Raw genomic sequence first — 21,818 nt, 5'->3', positions numbered from 1 at the left:
ATAGAAAATACAATTTAAAATATAATTATTATTAATAAATTAATTATAAATAATTATTTTATCAAACTAAAGCTACTTAAAAATAACAAAATAAAATAAAAACTATTTAATAAGAAAAATAAATTATATTAGCAATCAAAGTTAATCTATTCTGTTGTTTATGACTGCATTAATTGATATTTTGCATCATTTACCCAAAGAGTAAAATTTTACTCAAAATGTAAAGTTTTGAAGCACAAAATAAAAATTATAATGGAATGTGAAGTACTTAAAATATTTTTTTAACAAAAAATATAACTTGAAATTAATTTTTGTTTGATTAGAAATAAAAAAAAAGTCATATTACTTAATTTTATTTTTATGCTTCTTTGACAATTTGAATATTATTTAATGATTTAATATAAGAATTTTAAAGGTATTCTTGTTTTTATTTAACTCAATTATAATTATTAGATCTATTTTAATTAAAGATAAATTGTTAGTTTACTTAGTTTTAATTTAGAATATTTAATAAATAAGTTTATTTATGATTTCTATCTATATTATACATATTAATATTATTATTGTTCATGAAAAAATAGACAGATTCACAATGTTAAGATCTTAATGATTTATAAACTGAAAGTGTTTTAATGAAAGGTGAAGGTATACTTACTATTCGAAATTCTAGATAATGGTAACTTGACTTTGTTTTAAATGCTTTATTTATATAATTTAGAAAATGCCAAGATTTTTTTGACTAATACTAATAATTCAAAAGTAAAAAAAAGTTTTGAATTTTTAAAGAATTTCAATAAAAAAAGACTGTTTTAACAATTACATGAAAATAGATATTTTTTTATTATTTTCAAAAAATTAATAGAGCCAAAAACATTTTTTCTAAAAGTTTAAACTCTTAACGTTTATTATAAAATATTTATGATTATTTTATTTATCATCAAACTTTTTACAAATATTTTTACAATTAGTAGAATTTTAATAAATAAATTCTAAAAATTTATTAATTAAAATATTTATTTGATTATTTTTATAAATTAAACCATTTTTACTCGTAATTTATTAATTTTTTTGAGAAATTTTAGTTAAATAAGCAAATAAATATTTTTAAGTATTTTATAATTTTTGGTTGGTTGGTTAACATCTATTTTAATATCATATAAAAAATCATCAGTCAATATAAAAATTAATTATGAGTAGATAATTTGATTGATAAATTAAAAATTACATATTTCTATTAAGGGAATATAAATTTAATTTTTAATATAATTAATAATAAATTTATTAAAACAAGTAATTTTATTGATAGCTTAAAAAGTTACTTAGTCAAAAAATATAAATATATTTAAAGAATAAGATTTATTATTTTTAAAGTAAATTTAACAGTCATAATAATATTTTTACCTAGATTTGTTTCTCTTTATTTAAAAATTATTTTGTGAGTAGCTTTTTAAGAATAAATTTTTTAATTTAGCTTTTCTATTTTGAATATCATTATCAAAAAAACAATAAATAAATTGTATCTTGAAATTGGTTGTTTTGAATAGAAAAAAATCAAAATATTAATTTAATTTTATGGTTTTAAAGAGCTATTTTTAGGATTATGTAAGCAGTAAATAATTGATTATTAAATTAAATAACTACTGTAACAGCAGAATATTTTAATGTACTAATTTAACTTTAAAAAAAACATTAAATATACTAAAAAAATTCAATAATTACAAATGAAATGGATATTTAATAAGCAAGCAAAATCTTATTTTATAATATTTTTATTCAAGAAAAAATGGCATTTTTAATAACTTTTTAAATTAAAAATCAAATTAGATTCGAAGATTGTAAAAGAAAAAAAAACATCAAGAATAAAAAGACATTATATGTAACTAAAATATGAATATAAAATAAATAATATTATTACAAAGTTTATTTAAATAAAATATTAAAAATAATTACTTTTTTGGATACATAAAAAGGCAGACTAGAATTTCTAATTAAAAAAATAAAAATACACCTCATCCATGTTTATTATATTTTATTTATATATAAAAAGCTTTTTTTTGGTTTTGCATACCATATATAGATAGATAGATAGTTATATGAAAGTCTATACCAGAAGGCCATAAGGTCAATTTAATTATGATCAAAAAAAATATGGTTATAATGAAAATTAAAATTTAATTAAGAATTAATCAGAAATTTAATAAATGTTACAAGGCATTTAACATATATTTGAAATAAGTTCATTTAAGAATATACATCAAATTATAAATTTATATGTTAATTTCTGGTTAGATGGAAAGTTTTACAGATTTTTTAATTAATTTCTCAAATATTATACTTCATAAAAGGTTATAATAAATAGACAGACACAAATAAATTAAAAATTAAACATAAGTATTTCAATTTACAATAACTTAAAAACCTAATTAAATCTTAAATATTTTTTGTATTTAAAATATTATAAAAAATAATTTTGCTGATCAGAAACTTAGCCAAAGTTATAAAAACTAACTTTTATTTAATTTTAATATACAATTAATTAATTACTAAATACATTCATAAATTAATAAAAATGAGCCATTCTGAAAGTTAAATGAACGAAGTGCTCGTTGAAGAAGACAAAAAAGATTAAAATGAAAGCCCATTTGAATAAATGAGCTTTATTTCTAGAATTTTATTTTCATGGGTCAATCCTCTGCTGAAAGTAGATATTTATTTTCATCAAAAATGCTTAAATTTAACATTTAAATTTAGAAATCTTAAAAAGCAGATCTTAATCAAGATGACATATTTAAACTGAGCAAAAAGGATTCAAGCTAAGTAAACTTTGAGAAATTCAACAAAATCTTTGAAGAAGTGCTTAATGATCCAAAAATTACCTTAAAAATCAGGACAACATTCTACAGAATGTTTAAAAGTAATTTTATTTCTTTAATTCTACTTACAAAATATTTATAAAAAAAGAGGAAATTGCTATTGTCTGTCTTTTGTATTTCTTAACTCTAGCAGGTTTATTGGTAAATTTGCTTGCTATCTAGTTATTACTATCTGCTATGAACTCTGATGATAGAGGTTAATCTATTTCACCTCTGTTGCCAGGAATATTTGCATAACTAGTTAGTATTCTCTTTCAATCAATAATAAGAACAAACTACAACTTTTACTATGTAATTTATTGATATAAATATAAACAAATTGCTTAAAAACATCTTTTATTTACTTAGAGTTTACTTACTATAAGAATGACAGGTGCCCTAAGCATTAAGATATTTGAAAAATGTTATACTTATCCAATTCTTAGAAATTAATATTATAAGATTGGTGATATTCTTAATTTTATTTAAGTAGATATACTTCAGGTATTTATTTATTTACTTTTTATTTTCAACCATTTCAATTTCTAAAATAATTTTATTTTTTATTTATTTATTGATTAAATTTTAAAAATATTTAAGGTGGTTAATTACATATAAAATATAATTATCCTTTCTTTCTCTTTTCCTCTTGTTGCAATTGCTATTATGTTTGTAGCTTTAGGTCTTTAAAAGATTGATATAATTTTAATCATGCTTGGTTGTGCTATTGTATATGTGATTATTGCTTTCGTTTTTGGAAGATTCTATGGATCAATCTACAATAAATTTATGCATAAAAAAGATTTGAGAATGAGATCTTTAGAGGAAATGTTCAGAGGCATTAAGACAATCAAGTATAATAGTATGGAGTCTTACTTTAATGATAGAGTAATTTCATTGAATTTTATTTATTATTAATTTTTTTACCACACAAAAAAAAATTAATTAATTGAATGATCGATCTAATTTATTTGTTTCTTTTTTTAAAAATAGATTAAGGATAAAAGAGTTAAAGAAGTGTAAAATTTGAGAAACCTAAACTTTTTGTCTACAGTGAATAACCTTGTTACCAATTCAATTAATGTTTTATACATTTTAATCGTTTCATTTTTATTTGGCATAAATACTTATGAAAACTATTTGTTGATAACTACTTCATTCACTACTGTGCTAGTCTACATTATGGCTATGCCTGGTGCAATCTAAGGTATAGTGGTAGGTAAGAACTCTATGAAAAGAATAGATCATTTTTTATCTGAAAGCTATGTCTATGCCCATAGAAAATAAATTTAATATCAGAATGGTTATAATATAAACTCAAATGAAGATTAAACTCAATAGTTTTCTATTGTTTTGGATAATGCTAATTTTGAATGGAAAAGCTCAATCGATGTTTCCTAATTGGAAAAATCTGTAAAACTTAACAAAAAAGAGAGGTTATCTTTGTCAATAGCTTCTAAAAACTTTAGCGTGAAAAACTTAAACTTAAAAATAAAAAATGGCCAATTTGTTGTTTTTTGTGGAGAGTAATTAAAAATAAATTTATTTTTTTTAAATGTAAACTTTTTATCAATTTAAAAAGTCTGGGCTGTGGTAAAAGTTCAATTTTGCAAGGTATCCTTGGTGAAATGGAGGTTAAAGGAGGATAGAAAGCCTATGAAGAAATGGTATAAATAAATGGTAAAGTAAGCTTAAGTACACAAGAACCATGGATCATATAAGGCACAGTTAAAGAAAATATAATATTTGGTTAAGAGTATAATCACTTAAGGTATAAATAAGCACTGCAAGCAAGTTGCTTAGAAGAAGATCTGACTTATTTTGTAGATGGTGATTTAACTAACATAGCAGAAAAGGGGTAACTAATTTCATTAATTTTCATTTAAAAAAAATTAATTTTTATATTTTTGAATAGTGACTCTTTATCAGGAGGTTAAAGAAAAAGAATTAACTTAGCTAGAGCTATCTATAAAGATTCTGATATTTATTTTCTAGATGATCCTTTGAGCGCATTAGACATAGGTGTTGCTACATTTATTGCTAGAGAATGTTTTAACGGGATGCTCAAATCTAAAACAAGAGTAATCTTTGTGAACAACCTTATTGGAATGGAAAATGCCGATATAATATATATCATAAAAGATGGAGAAATAGTATAGTAAGGAAAATACTAACAAATCAAAAATTTCTTAAACAAAGATGAGAATCCTGAATAAAAAGAATAAGAAGAAGCAAATGAAAGAAAGCAATCTTAGGTCATTTTTAAAAGCAACGTTAAATAGAACCAATAAAGTTCCATCGAACCCCTTACTAAAAAGTTAATTCAAGTAGAAGATATTCAATCAGGAACAATCAAAAAAGAAATCTACTTTGAATTCATCAGGACTATTGGAGGATATAAATTTGTCTTAGCCTTTTTCATATGTTAGATATTTCTTTCTATTTTTTTTATTATTTTTACTTAAATTACAAAGATTGCTTTTATCTTAATTATGGAATGAATGTGTTTAAAATTAATTTTATATTTATTATTAAAAAGTGCTTTCTGCTATGGTTGGAGTTAGTATGCTATCTACTCTTACAACATCAAATATGAAAAATATTAAAGACCCAACATAGAAAGAAAAAGATGATCAATTCAAATTAATTATGTACTTCTGCATGTATGAATTTATAAAACTGATCATTATTTTCGCATATGAGTCACTTTTTGTGTTTACAATGATTTATCTCTCTAAGTTTTTACACAACACAACTGTTTATAAGCTTTTAAAAGCATCTTTTACTAAATTTTACAATATAGTCACTACTGGTCGTTTGATGAATAGATTATCCAAAGATATATATGAAATAGATATTTTCATTTAACAAGATTTAAAAACTATCATGATAAATATCGCTTTACTTATTGTCAGTTTTACAATCTGCTGTTACATTGGAAATATAAAAGTCATTCCTATTGTAATTGTTTATTTATTTATTGGAATCTATCTAGCCTTTTACTTTATTAAAGCAAAGAGATAAACTGTTAGAATAGGTATTTATTTTATTTTATTTATCCACAAATTTTATTTTTAATCTAATTACAATTGAATTTATAGAATTTTAAATGATTTTCAAATATAATTTTATTAAATCTTAATTCATGTTTTTAAAAAATATTTATTACAATTATTAAATAAACTAATTAATTTATTTATTTTATTTGATAAACAGAGGCAACTTCTAAAAGCCCTATTTTAAATTGCCTTTCTGAATACATAAGAGGAATATTTTACTTGAGAAATTGTATTGATTATTAAAGTGTAAAGAGTAAATACTAGTAAGCAGTAGATTTAGATCTTAGCAACCAAATTTCAGTTAATGGTGTTTAAAATTGGTTTGAATGTATTAGCTCTTTGATTTCTGTTTTTCCTTTGATTGTTTGTGGCACAATTATGGTATTTCTATTTTAATATTTTTAAGATGATATTAATGTATGTATTTTAACTTAATAGTATTTTGATACCAGTACTGATGTAAACAATGCTACAGTAATCTCTCAAAATATTTAATCAGCATCCTCCTTTTTTATAAATCTTGCTGCAATTTATATTTAAGTTGAAACTCATATGGTTAATTATGAAAGATGCTAAAAATTAAAAGAGTAAATTGTTAATTAACTTTTAAATTGTATTAATTTTAAATCTAAAAATATTTAATTAATAAAAGAGGAATAGTTGAAGAAGACTATAATGCAAATTTAAATGGCTCAAGAATTTCAAATAATTCTTAATCTTCAATGGTGAGCTAAAATTCTGATATATAAGAGATTAACAATCAAAGCTAAAGGAAAAATAAAGTTGAAATATAATTTAAAAATGCTTGCTTTATATATAGAGAAAATCTACCAAATTGCTTATAAGATTTAAATATTAAAATGGAAAATAACTAAAAAATTGGAATTGTAGGACGTACTGGTGCAGGTAAAACTTCAATTACTCTAGCTCTTACTAGAATAATAGATTTAGTTTCAGGAGACTTGATTATAAATGGAAAAAGTATCAAGTAATATTCCTTATAAGAACTGAGAGGCATCATAAGTGTGGTTAGTTAAGAGTCATATATTTTTGAAGGTACTCTCAAACAAAATTTAGATCCCTACGAGAAATATTCTGAATAGTAAATCTTGCAAGTCTATTAATAATGTGGATTTTCAGTGTTTTCATCTTTTAAAAAAGGACTTTAAACTGAAGTAATGAACTCACTTATTTTTTATTTTATTTTATATTCCTAATTTAAATTTAATGAAAAATAAAACTAAATATTTTATTTTAATACTTAGATTAAATAACTGGGTGAAAATCTTTCTGAAGGTGAAAAGTAGTTAGTCAGTATTGCAAGAATCCTCCTTAGAAAAAATAAAATTATTATTGTAGATGAGCCAACAAGTCATATAGATGAGAAGATGGAATAACATATTACTAAAATCTTAAATGAAAACTTCAAAGATTGTTTGATGATTACCATAGCTCACAAAATAAAAACCATCCTTGAAAGTGATAAAATACTTGTTTTGGATCACGGAAAAGTAGTGGAATACGATCACCCTAGTGTTTTATTGTCTAATGAGAAGTCTCAGTTCTCTGAAATCCTTAAATTGATCAACAAAAATAGAATTAATTGAGTTTATTTATATTTATCACTAAAAATATTAATTAAAGATTATTGAGTAAATTTATATTTTAAATTTTTGTATCTTAAATTATATCTACTTAAGATTTTAAATATTTCAAAAAATTCTATTGATAAGTTTTTAGAATTAGAGGATATGCTAAAATGCTATTAAATATTATTTGGAAATTAAAAAATATCTAAAAATATTCATTCATATTAAACCAATATTGGTATTTATAAAAATAAATCCTATACTACTTAATAAGCATTATAACTTTTTTGAATCCTTGAGTTAAGTTCTATTTTATAAAGTTATTTTTATAAATAATGTTGAGTTTTTAAGTTAAGCTCGAATGGTATGAATGGTATGAGCTAAGTAGTTTTAAGAATATATTTTTTTAAATTCCTTACTTTTTTAAGAAATTATATATAAAAAATTTTCTTTTTTGGTTATCTCTTAAAATAATGCTTATGTTTATTTATGATGCAGCATTCTAAGCAAATCATTTTTGATACACTATTTTTTCCATAGTCGTTTTGACATTATTTAATAATTGAATTTGATCTAAGTAAAGCTTTTTGAATTTGAAAATGAGTAAAAATAAATAAATTTTAAGCCAATATTTTTAATTATGAAATTAACACTCACATTACTCAACAACCAATAATTAATTTTTCAAATTTAAATTTTTATCGATCAAACAAAATGGGTAATCATTGAATTTTATATAGTTTTTTGTATTTAAAAATATGATAATTTAGTAATTTTTCTTTTGTTTTTAGAAAAAATAAATTAAAAAATTGATAAATATATTAAAATCTTAAATTAATATCAATTAAAATCTCTCAAAGCTATTTAACAGATAATATAAAATATTTTAAGTTTTTGATTTATATTAATTTAATCAAAAACAATATTAAAATAATTAATAATTGAAATAGTTATAAGTAAAATTTTTTATTTCTAAAATGAAGCAAGATGAGTAAAGAGAACAATTATTCAATAAGATTTTGAAGGAGAAAAATTAAATATCATTCATATGATCCTTCTTCTTCTTCGTCTTCTTCATCTAAGGCTTAAATACTTTACTTGGAAAACTTTTAACAAAAAAAATAAATAAAGAAATTAATTTTAAAAATATTATTGTTTATTTTTTACATCATTATTGTGTGGTAATGTATTTCGCTATTCTTGAAAAATATCTTCTGATTATTAAGAGAAGATAGAGAACTTTAAAGAATGTTGCTTGTTCAATTACTTTTACTCATGTATTTATTATTGCACATAATTATAAGCAGAATCATTTTAATTATCAGAGTCGTTAAACTTATTGACTAAATGATCTATAATAAATGCAACCATAATATTCATACAAACTACAACAGATACGATATACCACAGTATGAAGAAATATCTCACATTTTTTGTTCCCATGATAATTTAGTGAGCTTAGACCTATTTTATTATTTCAACTATTAAATCACTCTTAAAATTAATATACACTATAAATCTTCATTTTTTAATACACCTTAAACTCTAAATTTACATATGGTGTTGATAAAAACTATGGGTTGATTTGTAAATTTTTATAAAATAAATATGAATTTGCTTCATGAATGTTTACAATATTTAAAAACTTTCAAAAATACTGGTAAAAAAATATAATCTTTTTTTATTCAAATTATTTTTTTTACATTAAGCATCCAATTATTGACAATTAGTAACTCAAAAAGCAATACTAGAGAAGTAGCCTAATCATTGAAATTATTTAAAACATAATATTCAGTATGTAATTCTTCATCTATTTATGCTTGATAGCTATAGGTCATCTTTCCACCAAATATATGTTGTCCTAGATTTTTATTATATTTCATGATAGTTAAAATATGCACAAATAATAAATTTAAATACCTAAAGCTGAAAAAAAAAAGAACATGATGATGAGAACACCAAATAAGTTCACAAACAAAGGAACAAACTCATAGACAGTTCTAAAAATAGTTTTGATAGACTCGAATTTAAATAAGATAAAAATAAATCTAATTAATCTAGTGCATATTAAGTACATGCAGTAAGGCAATACACTGTCTTCTCCAGTAAAATAATATATTAATAATAAAGTAATTATAACTATCGAAGCAAAAAAGTCAAAAATATAGTATTTCTTAACCTTGAAGTATTTTTTTGCTGATAATTAATTAATAAAAATAAAATATTAATTAATTATTTAATTAAAATTGAATTTAACTTACAAAATATGATGAGCTGAATCAATTATTCAAAGAAATAAACTAGATTAATGCAAAAATTCACATTAGCCCATAAATCCAAATCTGTTTTTTATGACAAAGATGGTACCATGATATACAAAACTGTAAAGTTAAACAAGCTCAAGCAGCCTGTAAAAATATTCCATTGAAAACTTCTAAATAATCTTAGAATCCATGACTTAGAATATGTCTTAATTTCAAGATCTTATGAAAGTTTGAATTATTCACTTGCTGAGAAGTGCTAATTTCTAACATGAAATTTCCTGATTAATTTAAAAAGTTTATTTAGCTTTAATTTAGATGAAATCTTTTTGTAAATATTTACAAGAAACTTTGTAGAAGTTGCTAATTTTATTTACTTAAAGCTTTATTTGGATTTGTTATTATGTATTTATTAATATATTCATGAATTTTTTCTTTGTTTTTGAAGAAGAATTTTTTAGTATCATTTTCCATTTCTTTTTTATAATTTGAGTAGAAAACAGCCAAAACTGTGTTAAGTAACAAAATAAGATTTATTAATAGAAATGTCACAAATACGATAGGAGCCCATCTGTGTTCGTTGTAATACTGCATCATAACATCAGGAAAATTACTTGTAGTTTATAACACTGTAAAGTTAAACCAAGAATCGAAAAAGTTATCAAAGTAGTTTTCATTTTGTTAGTCTTTTTTTAAATTTTTAGTATAATTTAAATATAAATTTTCTAAAAGCTTTTTATAGAGATTTACTGTAAAAAATAATTCTTCCCAAAAGAGCAAAAAACATTATATTTAAGGCAATTATTATAAATATAGGAAGAACTTTTTAAATGATCTTTGCATATATCTTTATGGTTCTCCTCAAAATGCGGCTATTAAAAAAATTTATTTTGAGTTAAATTTATTGTATCAAAATTTTTTTTTCAATTTACTTAAATGAAATGAAGTAAAGAGGCTTTAGAAATAAAGAAATGTTTATAGGATAGGCATCATACGTTGCTTTAACAATATCTTCAGTAATAAGAACTAATGTAATCGTAATAATTGTATAAAACCAATACTTTTATTTATTAACTTTAAGAAAGGACTAGTTTAAATACCTATTGTAAGTCAAAAAACACACAACAAGTATTTCAATCGGATAATAATATTGTATTTAAATGTAGGGAATGTTTGAAGTAGGTATCCTTACTCCCTCTGGCGATACTCTACAATAATCCTATATATTAGTTAATAAATAAGTCATTAGTCAATAAATTACAAATCACATTTTGAGTTTGTTGATTTATCTAAAATCCTCATTAAAAATAAGATTAAGTAAGTGAGTAAGACTTTGAGCTAATTAATTACATTATATTGATTAGTGCACCAAATTGGCCTTTCGAAAAAAGCTAATAGGATTAATATTACAAATGAGAATTATCTAAGCAGCGTTAATTTGTTGTAAGTTTTCATACTTTTTAATCCTTTTTCTGTTGTATTAATAGTTCTAGCCTCTATATTATGATAAAAAAAGACATAATTAAAATGTTTTATCTATCTAAAAACTCCTTTTTAATGCTAAAAATGTTTTACCAATTAGTAAATCTTTAAAGTCACTTAATTTAGCTATTGCACTTACATCGCTGTTTAAAGTTTCATTAATAGACTCTCTATAATTCTACTTAATTGAATAGCTACTCAGAATTGATTTTTGAGTCCTGCTTCGACTTTAAGACTTTTGAATATTTAAAATTCATAAAATTTTAATAAGGATGAATAGTTATTACATCAACGTTATCCCTAAAATGGACACCTTTATCAAACATCCTTAGGTTTTTGTATTTTTATATATTATTAAAATTACAACTTTTAAAATTCCTTTTTAATTTTACTTAAATATATTTGTTTTTTTTTGCTTATGCACTTTAAAGTTGAAAATGATTAAAAAAAACTTTAGTGATATAAATCTAACAAAGCTTTGATACGAAATATTTATTTATTAACCAAATATTTGTTCAAGAGCTAGTTTATGGCACTACAATCAAAGTAATTTTAATGTTACACTAGAATTTATCAAAATACTTCCTCCTTTAGTCTTAAAACAATCATAAAAAATCAATATTACAATTCTATTATTATGAAAAAAATCAAGCTATTTTTAGAAAAATGAAATGGTTTAAGTAATTTAAAAAATTTTTTAATGCTTTTAATTTTGTAATAAATTGCAAATCATAAATAAACATCTAATAAAAATTATTGTAAAATTGAAATAATTAAATCCCTTCGTAATGACCTTACAAACCTTCTACAAGATTTATAATAAGTCTCAATATATAAATGCGAAAATAAAATAATTTAATAATCTATGCCTTCACAATAAAATAAAAAATCTGGAATAATTTTTATGAATCAAGTAAAATCTAATGTATAAACTAATATAAAATAATTAAATAGTCTACGTCTTTTTTATATAAAATTAAAAATAATTCAAGCTATTCTCTACAAATAAAAATTATTAATTTATTTCATAAAAATAAAAAAATAGATTTTAATATAAAAAGTTCATTCTAATAACAACTATAATTATTTAGATTGATTGAAAATTTTAAGGTTAGTTTTTTATTAATTTAAAGGTTAATTCCTCAAAAAGAATAATCTAAAGTATTAATAATATCTTTTCAGTATAAATATTACATAGCAAAGCAATAAATTAAATTTTAAATTCTTTTTAATTAGATTTTTAATTATTAATTATCATAATTAAAAAAATAACACAATAATTTTTAAAAAAATAGAATTTAAAAGTTAAAAAAAATTAATAACACTAAATTGCTTAATAATTATTAAGATAAAAGTGAATTTTTGAACTATTTGTTTTTATTTGTAACTATATAGGAAGTAGTTTCTTTTGGCTTTTTGCATAAAAAATAAATATTTAAATTCATTTTTATTTAAATCAGTTTATTAAATACATAAAAAATATTTTTTATTTTACCTTTCAAGATTTCAGAAAATGATAAGAATGCTTTAAAATAATATTTATCAGAAGGAAAATATATAAAATATTTTTTTGTTGAATTAGAGAGTAAATAGGTAGGAATGTCCCTATGTGTCATTTTGGTAATTACTAATAGATTGTGTTTGTGATAACTTAAATTTATAAATATTTAATTGATTTAAATACATTAAGCTTTATTTGATAGATATATAATAAGATTTATTGAATAATGAATGATTGATTCAATGAAAATTTAAGAAGCGAGTAGAAGAGAAAAATGAGAGATAAGATTAATAAATTAGTTATCAATTATTTGATTAATTAATTAAATAATTAATTGATAAATAAAATAAGAAGATTATTAAGTGAATGAATACAAATCATAAATAAATATACAAATAAATTGTTTAAAATCAAAAGAAAAAAAGAAAGTAAATTAGGAAAATAGTATAAAAAGTAAAGAGATGAGTGAAGAAGTAGCTTTAGACGAATTTATTGAAGAAGACAAGAAAAACTAAAAAAAGAGCGATAAAAATAATAATAACAAGGGCTTTAAGAGAAACTATAACAATAATAACAACAATAACAACAATAACAACAACAATAATGGCAATAAATTCATTAAAAGAACAAACAATAAGCCCAATATTCATAATAATAATAACAACAACAATAATAGAAATAATAACTACCGCAACAATAAGGAAGACAGATATGAAAAAAACGACAATAAAGATAGATATCATTAAGTTAAGAAGATTTCAAAGCCTATATCAAAGGGAGTAATAGAATTAGAAAATTTCTCATATAAATCATTTCTTAATTCCAAAATTTGTTTCTGATATCATTTTATCTTTTGCATTAAACTTAAACTCAATTGTGTCTAATCAATTTAATTTTTTTCTAATCAATATTAAAGAGAAAAGATGACAATCATAATGATTCTCATTTCGGCCAAGGTTCTAATTCACAAAATCCTCCAAGACAGTTAACAATAAATGCCGTAAAATATACTGATTTATATCTAATTTTACATTTTTGTCTAAAACATATTATTTACTGTATATTTTCTTATAATAAAAGGGTAAGAAAGTGACCATTCCTAAGAAACTCTACACAGTAAAGGTTAAGAATCTTCCTTCTAGCATTAATTCTCATGAAATATATGTAACTAACCATTTAATTTATCAATAAAATTATAAAACAATAATTTTTATCCCAATAGGAACTTGCCTCTGATAAAGAATAAGTTAAAGTTGACTCAATTACTACCACATTTAATTGCAACTCTGACTCTGTATTTATTTACTTATTATATTTATTGCCTACTAATAATTGGCCTCTTATTAATATTTTAGATTTTGAAATTAAATTAATTACTTAAATGTTTTTTTTGTAATAGAAATTAATAGAAGCTGAAATATCATATTACTAGCTTAGTGATGCACAAACCTTTGTTCAAAATTATAATGAAGCCACATTAGAAAATTAAGAATTGGAGGTTTTATTAATTAACTGAGTTTAAAGATCTACTCTCTTTTATTAAGGCTCATTCTTATTGTGAATGATGCAACTAACACATATAAAATTTTTATTACACCTCATTAATAAGTGCTTGATTGATTTATGACAGACAACAAACTAACTTGAAATAAAAAAATAAATAAATATTTAACATATTTACTTATTTAGTTATTAGCTCGATATAAAACAGCTGCTAACTTATGAAAATAAAATTTTATTCAATCGCTTTCAAAACAAACGAACGATAACAATCAGATAAATTGTTAAAAATATGTATTTGTATAAAATTTGGCTGAATCATCAGTACTGAATTGCTTTTCGACTAGTCTTTATATTTATATTATTATCATTCGATCAATATTGTAAAATATTGGAAACCTATTTCAAAATAATAAATCTCTTATCATCAAAAATTCATCTATTTTGAGCAGCAAACAAGCTATTTATTTCTATAATTAATTGATAGTCTCTCAACTCAAAAAATTCTAAAAAATCAATTAATGCTAAAGATACCTTCCTCTATTAATTAAAATGCATATCATTAAATTGAATTTAACTAACACAACCTAGAAAACATTGCTAAAAAAAGTATAAATAAATTTGCTCAATAGTGCTTGCTATAGAAACATTAATTATTACTAAGTTAGAGTGATAAGGTTTTAATTTTAAAAGAAAGATAGTTAGATTCAAAATTGCATTCTTACATACATACAATTAAACAAACCTATAAATCAGTTATTATAGATTAAATCGATGAAAGATACAGATTTAAATAAGTCAATCACTTCTTAATATTTACAAAAATATAATCGAATTCAGTATTTAATCACTATGTTTATATTCAACCAATTTTTATTATATTTATATATTTTTAACAACTATTATTTATATGATTAAATTAATCCTAAAATTGCAAATAGCATACTTTCTGTGTGTTTTGCAAATTTTGTCTAGCATTATTCATGGCAGTTTATTTAAAATTTTTATTAATTATTTTTAGAAATTTATTTAAAACAATAAAAATATCAATCAAATATTAGTATATCTTAAATGATTAACTTCTTAGAAAATCTAATTTACTTTTAAAATAAGATATGCTTAAATAAAATAGATTTTTATATATAATTATAATTTTTAAAAGGAAACAAGTGTGTGTTGTTAGAAACATTTATTTTATTTTAGAAATGTGTATTCATATTATTTGAGATTTGAATTCATAATTATAAAAATCAGAGATGATTTTATTGAAAAATCAATGTATTCCTTCAAAAATATTTTCTTCTTTTAGTTTTTAATATTCTAAATGAATATCAGAGAGTCTGTCTGTCTGCATTTATTTTTATATGGCAACTTGAGTTGTATTTTTATACTCAAAATATGCTTTTAGAAACAAAATTATTTATTTAATTATTAATAAAATGCTGCAAAAACAATTGATTTGAAAAAAATGAAAGTAATTTAACAAACAAGTATTAATGAATGAATGAGTTTGAATTTAAATAAATAGTGAGGAGAGTGTTTAGTAATATGATATCTTCAAATTTAGTTTAAATAACATATTTAGACTGAGAAAACATAAAAACCTTGTATTATTATAAGTATTAATAGTTATTTTTTATATTATCGCAATTTATAACAATTAAAAAGTATTTATTATAATAGAAAGGTTTTCATCTGTAAGCCTTTTGCATTTTAGATCTGGCACCTCTACCACCACACTTCTTGGGTTCCATTCTTCTGGGATCGGCAACCAAGAGGGATCTGTCGTATTGCATCAATTATTCCTTGATTTCTCTCTTGGAGTTTTCATCGACGTATCTAAATTTTTTAATTAGTAAGTTAGTTAGTAAATCAAAAAATAAATAATGAGTTTTGAAAATTTAAAATATGTTTTTTTTTTATAAAATTTGCTAAACTTCTCCTTAGCTTTTATTGCAGATTTAAAACCAATCAATCTTTCATAATTTTAAAATACTCGTTATTTGCTTTGAACAATAATCTTATTTAAGATTTATGATACATTTATTGAGTAATTTGCCTTGTAATTAGCTATTTATTTATTTAACTCAAACATAAACTTTTCTTTGGATCCTAAAAAATTTTAAGTAGCAGCTTTTTAAATTACTCAAGCTATCCTTTTTAGACTTATTTACATCATACTAACTCCTTATTAGTTTAATAATTTTAATTTTCCTTTTGTTTTTTTATAAATTTCTGAATAATTGCTCTATCATTTGCTCTTTTATCGCTATTGATAAATATTTATGAATCTTATCCAGAATATCAATTATTTTAGGAGTTTACTATGCTTTATTTTTTGTTATTCTTCGTTTCCTAACCTTGCTATTAGATTTTGCAAGAGTATCTAAGAAATACATTTGTAATTCCTTTATTTTTAGAACCTCTATATTAGTATATTAATATTTGAAAGTTCTTTGCCTAGATTTGTTAACTTATTAGCTGATTAAATTCAACTAAACTGCTAGATTTGCTTTATATTTATAGATATCTACTAATCTAAATTCAAGCTAATAGTTAGTTATTATTTTCCTTTTTGAGTAATTTGTAGCAAACTACATGCGCATTCCCGTAAAAATATTGAGTTAAATAATAAAATTATGATTGATGGTAATAAAAATGACTTTTATCTTTTTTATTTTAATCTGGATTTAATAAGAATGCTAAAAGGAGCAAAATTGTATTGATTTTTTATTGAATGGTAAATGATCAGTCAATTAATCAATCAATCAATCTCGTTTGCATTTCAAAACATTTCTAAATAAATGATATTGTTTAATTACTTAGCGTGGTAAGCAACGATACCCTTGGAGAGAGCTTGTCTGATGGCATAGACTTAAGAGGTGTAACCAGAACCTCTAACTCTGATTCTAATGTCGAGGTTAGCGAACTTCTATTGACCGAGTAAGAGGATGGGTTCGTAGATCTTAGCTTGGAGGATCTAGGGGTTGATCATATCAATGGGGGAACCGTTGACCTTGAGGAGACCCTTACCAGGTCTGACGGAGGCAACAGCGACGGCGTTTTTCTTTCTGCCGAAAGTTTGGACTAATTGAGGCTTTTATTGGCTCATTTCTTTACTTATGTCTTTGTTTTTTATATTTGATTTTAGATTAATTTTTATCCTTTTTTCTTTTAATTATGCTTTCGACCTTCCAACAGTATCTTTGAATTAGTCCTTTATTTTTCCCTTTTACTTTTTATTATCCTTTCCTTCCTATCTAAAAATTAATTCGCCTTAATTAATTTAGTCTTTATTAAACTTAGTAGTTCTCTCATCTTTTTTCATTCTATTTTGCTAAGAATTATTATATTTCATTCATTTGCCATTATTTTATTATTTGACATTTTTTATTTTTTTCATTCATTTGATTTAAAATTATTTTCTCAGAAGCTATTATCCATTGATACAAATATTATTAAACAAATATGTATTTTTTTTATCAAAAATTAATAAACCCTTCACAAAGGTGTGAAAGATGATTATTTGTTTGCTTTCATTTTTTAAATTTGTAAAAAATCTAATTGATAAAAAATGAATATGGGATGGGATATTTTATTTAGATCTAAGCATTTTTTAAATTAATAAACAATTTTTAAAAATAATTTTTTAAAAAAAATTAATAAATAATTTATATTTAACATTTTATTTATTTAATTATAAACCTTTTTCATTAATTGCATAATACAAAATAAATTATGTTTAATTCTAAATAAATATTTTGCAAAAAGCAACTTTTAATATAAATTTTGATGTTTTTATAGTAAATTAATTAATTTCCTTAACCAAATTTATTTACTTATTAATTCGTAAATAAAATTCAATATTTTTAGAATAATTGTTAAAATGGTTAAATATGAATATATCAAATAGCAATCAATTTGTTCATTCATATCGTTTTTTCAAAATAAAAATTCAGAAGAAAAAATTAATAAATTCTTACTTAAAAAAATTGTTTTATTTTCTCTTTAATTTCAATAAAATATCCACAAGTCATTTATTTATTTTACATTATCCTCAATCTATTTTTTTTAATTTACAATAAATAAAAAATAAATAATATAATTTTATATTTTTATTCTTTCATTTATTACATTTTTAAAATATTTTATTAATTTCATTCAAAATATTTTTTTTAAATTATTCAAATGAATTTTAGTAAAAATATTTTTAACTTTGAATTAAATATTTTATTTTGAAATTTTGAAATGTAATTTTAAAAAATATAATTAAGTGGATAAAGATTATTTCTGGCAGATTTTTTTTTTTTTTTGATAAGCTGGTAAGTATTATTTTTTGTGGATATTTTAAAATTCTCTCCTTTATTAATATCTAAAATTTGTGGTATTTTTTGGAACTTTGCTTTGATAAATTTCTTTTAAACAAACTAAATTACTGAATACTCAAATTTTTTTTTTCTTCTTTTCATTTATACTTTTATGAATTATTTTGGAAATACTTACTAATAAGAGTTTATTAAAATAATTTTAACTACTGATTTAAATTATTTTGATATCTTTACAGATTGGTTATTACGAAACTTGAAATTAATTGTTTTTAACTTACAATAAGGAAATATTTACAAAATAATTAACTTACTGATTTTGGAAGGACAGCTATTAAAATTTTTTATAAACCAATTATTCAATCTATATATTTATTGATTGATTACTTAATTAATTAAACAACAAAACAATTTATTATAAAAATGAACAAAGACAGTAACTAAATTAACTAAATCAGAGATGAGAACGTCAACAATGAAGATTATTTAAAATATTAAGAGTACAAACTCTCAAAGATAAAGGGAAGGAAAGAAAAATTCTATCCTGCACCCAAAGATCTTCCTCATATTTTTTAAGTAATTTAAAACTAAATTTTATTTTTATTGATTAAGAAGTTTTTTTAAATGAAGGATTTCATAGATATAATTCTAAAATCTGAATAAAAAAGTCAAGAGGATTTGTAGAAAGTGATTAATTTTTTAGGCTATACTTAAATAATTTAAGGAATGGAGATTCCAAATTAGTTTTATGAAGATTTTATAATGATGCTAATACCTTCTATGAAGATTAAATATGTCAGCAAAGGAGAAGTTATTTATAAGATTAATGAAGAATAATAGCAATTTTATATTTTATTAAATGGGTATATAGATATATTTTATCCTAAGTCTTTTCAAGAAGTTTAAAATGAAGCTGAATTGATAAAATAAGAAGAACTCTAAAAAGAATAAAGCAAAAAAAAGAAAAGATACTATGACAAGGAAAATGTTATTTCAGAATAAGAAATGCTTTTCTAAAGAAAGAAAAATGAAGAAATTTAATTGGATGCATTCAAAAAAATTGATGAAGAAAAAGGAAAAATCCGCGTCTTTGATGCAAATGGAGTTTTACTCTATAAAAAAATTGAAACATTACAAATTAAAGGAACTGATTTTGGCTACACTTAAAAGAAAAAAGCATTTGCAATAGGAGGAAGCTAGCTTTAAGAATCAAAAGCCACTGTGCTCTGCTTATCTTTAGAAGCTGTGAAAGAAGCCAAAAATTAAATTTAAGAAAAAATAGACTAAAAAATAGTAGAAATAAAACCTTTTTTCAAAGGAATCCATTTGTTAACAATTCAAAGAATTTTATGAAACAGTGAATAATTGTCTTATTCAAGAAAACAAACAATTTATAATTAAAATCAATTAGATCCCTTTTTGTATTTGGTACTCGATGGCGAAGTAGAAATCATTTAAAAAAAGAGTCCTTCACAGATTTTAATTGACGAAAAGATTTCCAAAAAAAAAAACTTTCGTTACTTAAAAGAAAAGAAAGAAAGTGAAGGGTAAGAGCTTGAAGAATTTGATCAATTAGCCTAAAAGTAATAAGTACCTAGCAATTCAGTAGGAAATACTTTAAAAATATAGCATGTCATTAAATTGACAATCTATTCAAAAGGTCAACTGTTTGGTGAAGAAGATATATTTTTCAATGGATGCAAAAGAACTAATTCTGCTGTTGTTTTATCTTAAACAGTAACTCTTCTTAAAATTGATTACAAAGTATAAAATAAAATTAATTAATTTTATATATGATTGATTATTAATTTAATATTTAAAAATAAAAGCTTTTATTAGAAGAAGTGCACGTTGAGGGATATTTACAAAATTTAAAACTTACTGCCTAAGCTAAATTATAGAGCAGGCATGCTAGAGAAGAACTGATTGAACAAGCTAGCAATAATAAATTAATATATATAAATGATTAGCATACATAAGAAGTGGTAGATAAATTTTTTAGTGAGCAATAAACTTATGCAGCTGAATTACAATCACACTTGAAGTTAAATAAACATTTCTCAGAAAAATATTTGAAAAGATAATAAGATTTAATAATTGCAAATGATATCACTAGATAAACTGAGATAATTGCTAAAACTAGTGAAGAAAACTAAAGAATATTCAAACAAATCCCAAAAGAGAATTTTAGATTTCCTAACTTATCTGAGCACATGTATCCTGAAGGAACTTATAAAATGCCTTATGATCCTTATTTATTTAGGTTAAAATCTACTTATAAAATTAAGTACAAAAAGTCATTTTGCGAAAATAATGCTGATAATTAAGAAAATAGTTTGACTTCTATCTAAAATAAGTCTATCCCAAATAAATTACAACTAATTCTTTAAAACTAAAACTATTCTCATTAATAAAATCCATTGTATAAAGACTTTAGAGCTCTATAAACATCACTTGAAGGACAAAAATAAGAAGAAAGCATGATAAACCCTAAAATAAAAACTCTTCCAACTGAAGAAAACCAAGACTAATCAGTTGTAGAAATAGCTCAATTTTTAACAGAAATTCCAGATGAGCAATATGAGCCTTTTGATAATATAAATAAATAGCATCCAAAACAAAAATCAAGAAATTTTTCTAGCCTTTTCGAAGAAATGGGATAAAATGAAAGTGAAAACGATAAAAATTAAAATAAAATAAAACCATTAAAAGATTAATGCAATTTTACAGATTTAAAAAAATCCTAATCTTTAAAAAATCTAAAAAGATTATAATCTGACTAATAAATAAGTTATTACAATCTTTCTTTTAAGAAAATCGATCAATTAAAATAAAATATCAACTATAATAATCAGTCTAGATACGAATCTACAGGATACTCTTATTCTAGTGTTGCTTAGCTTTAAACCGATACAAGCTAAGAAAAAAATCTTTAAAAAGATGTGAGTTATATTAAATTGCCAGTAATATGTCCACCACCTCCTCCTAAGATAATTATCAATAAAAAAACAAGAAGTATAAGCGAGTCTAGCTTTAAGAGCCTTCCTAAATAAGCCAATTTATAATTGACAAATCACAGATATATTCAAAAGTTTTAAATGCTAAAACAATTAGCTGATGATAAAAATGAAAATAAAAAGATCTGAATTTTTATTTTTTTAAATAAAAAACCAAAAATAAAATTTTATAAATTTAAAATATTAAAGTTGAATAAAATTTTTCTCAAGAAAAAATAAATTTTAAAAAGTT

General features: G+C 21.8%; 5 protein-coding genes across 5 annotated transcripts; 3 read left to right on the top strand and 2 right to left on the bottom strand. All coding sequences in view use genetic code 6, as the record gives it.

The window, feature by feature from the left end:
* Positions 1-2,569: 2,569 nt before the first annotated feature.
* On the top strand, positions 2,570-7,518 carry TTHERM_00706360 (ABC transporter C family protein; the record flags this gene model as incomplete). The annotated part of the gene is made up of 13 exons (XM_001010966.2): positions 2,570-2,701; positions 2,752-2,914; positions 2,962-3,164; positions 3,222-3,356; positions 3,453-3,740; positions 3,846-4,378; positions 4,435-4,710; positions 4,768-5,276; positions 5,392-5,889; positions 6,069-6,292; positions 6,350-6,498; positions 6,564-7,086; positions 7,177-7,518. The coding sequence occupies 13 exons, from the start codon at positions 2,570-2,572 to the stop codon at positions 7,516-7,518; spliced, it is 3,975 nt and encodes a 1,324-aa protein (XP_001010966.2).
* Positions 7,519-8,540: 1,022 nt separating this feature from the next.
* Positions 8,541-11,569, bottom strand: TTHERM_00706350 (cation channel family transporter; the record flags this gene model as incomplete). The annotated part of the gene is made up of 11 exons (XM_001010965.2): positions 8,541-8,606; positions 8,668-8,964; positions 9,204-9,361; positions 9,421-9,696; positions 9,762-10,042; positions 10,105-10,447; positions 10,512-10,633; positions 10,694-10,980; positions 11,112-11,257; positions 11,337-11,478; positions 11,531-11,569. 11 exons carry the CDS (start codon positions 11,567-11,569, stop codon positions 8,541-8,543), a joined length of 2,157 nt encoding a protein of 718 aa, XP_001010965.2.
* Positions 11,570-13,205: 1,636 nt separating this feature from the next.
* TTHERM_00706330 (RNA recognition motif protein) lies at positions 13,206-14,260 on the top strand (the record flags this gene model as incomplete). The annotated part of the gene is made up of 5 exons (XM_001010963.3): positions 13,206-13,523; positions 13,661-13,744; positions 13,825-13,908; positions 13,967-14,038; positions 14,144-14,260. 5 exons carry the CDS (start codon positions 13,206-13,208, stop codon positions 14,258-14,260), a joined length of 675 nt encoding a protein of 224 aa, XP_001010963.2.
* Positions 14,261-15,935: 1,675 nt separating this feature from the next.
* On the bottom strand, positions 15,936-17,602 carry TTHERM_00706300 (ribosomal protein S9; the record flags this gene model as incomplete). The annotated part of the gene is made up of 2 exons (XM_001010960.3): positions 15,936-16,083; positions 17,067-17,602. 2 exons carry the CDS (start codon positions 17,600-17,602, stop codon positions 15,936-15,938), a joined length of 684 nt encoding a protein of 227 aa, XP_001010960.2.
* A 1,390-nt stretch (positions 17,603-18,992) lies between these two features.
* TTHERM_00706290 (cyclic nucleotide-binding domain protein) lies at positions 18,993-21,715 on the top strand (the record flags this gene model as incomplete). Its single annotated transcript, XM_001010959.1, has 4 exons — positions 18,993-19,145; positions 19,200-19,897; positions 19,949-20,333; positions 20,399-21,715. 4 exons carry the CDS (start codon positions 18,993-18,995, stop codon positions 21,713-21,715), a joined length of 2,553 nt encoding a protein of 850 aa, XP_001010959.1.
* Positions 21,716-21,818: the final 103 nt, after the last annotated feature.

Source organism: Tetrahymena thermophila, assembly GCF_000189635.1.
Source record: "Tetrahymena thermophila SB210 genomic scaffold scf_8254748, whole genome shotgun sequence".
NCBI lineage: Eukaryota > Ciliophora > Oligohymenophorea > Hymenostomatida > Tetrahymenidae > Tetrahymena > Tetrahymena thermophila.
Note: the sequence above shows the minus strand (reverse complement) of the source record. Positions and strands in the feature narration are given on the sequence as shown.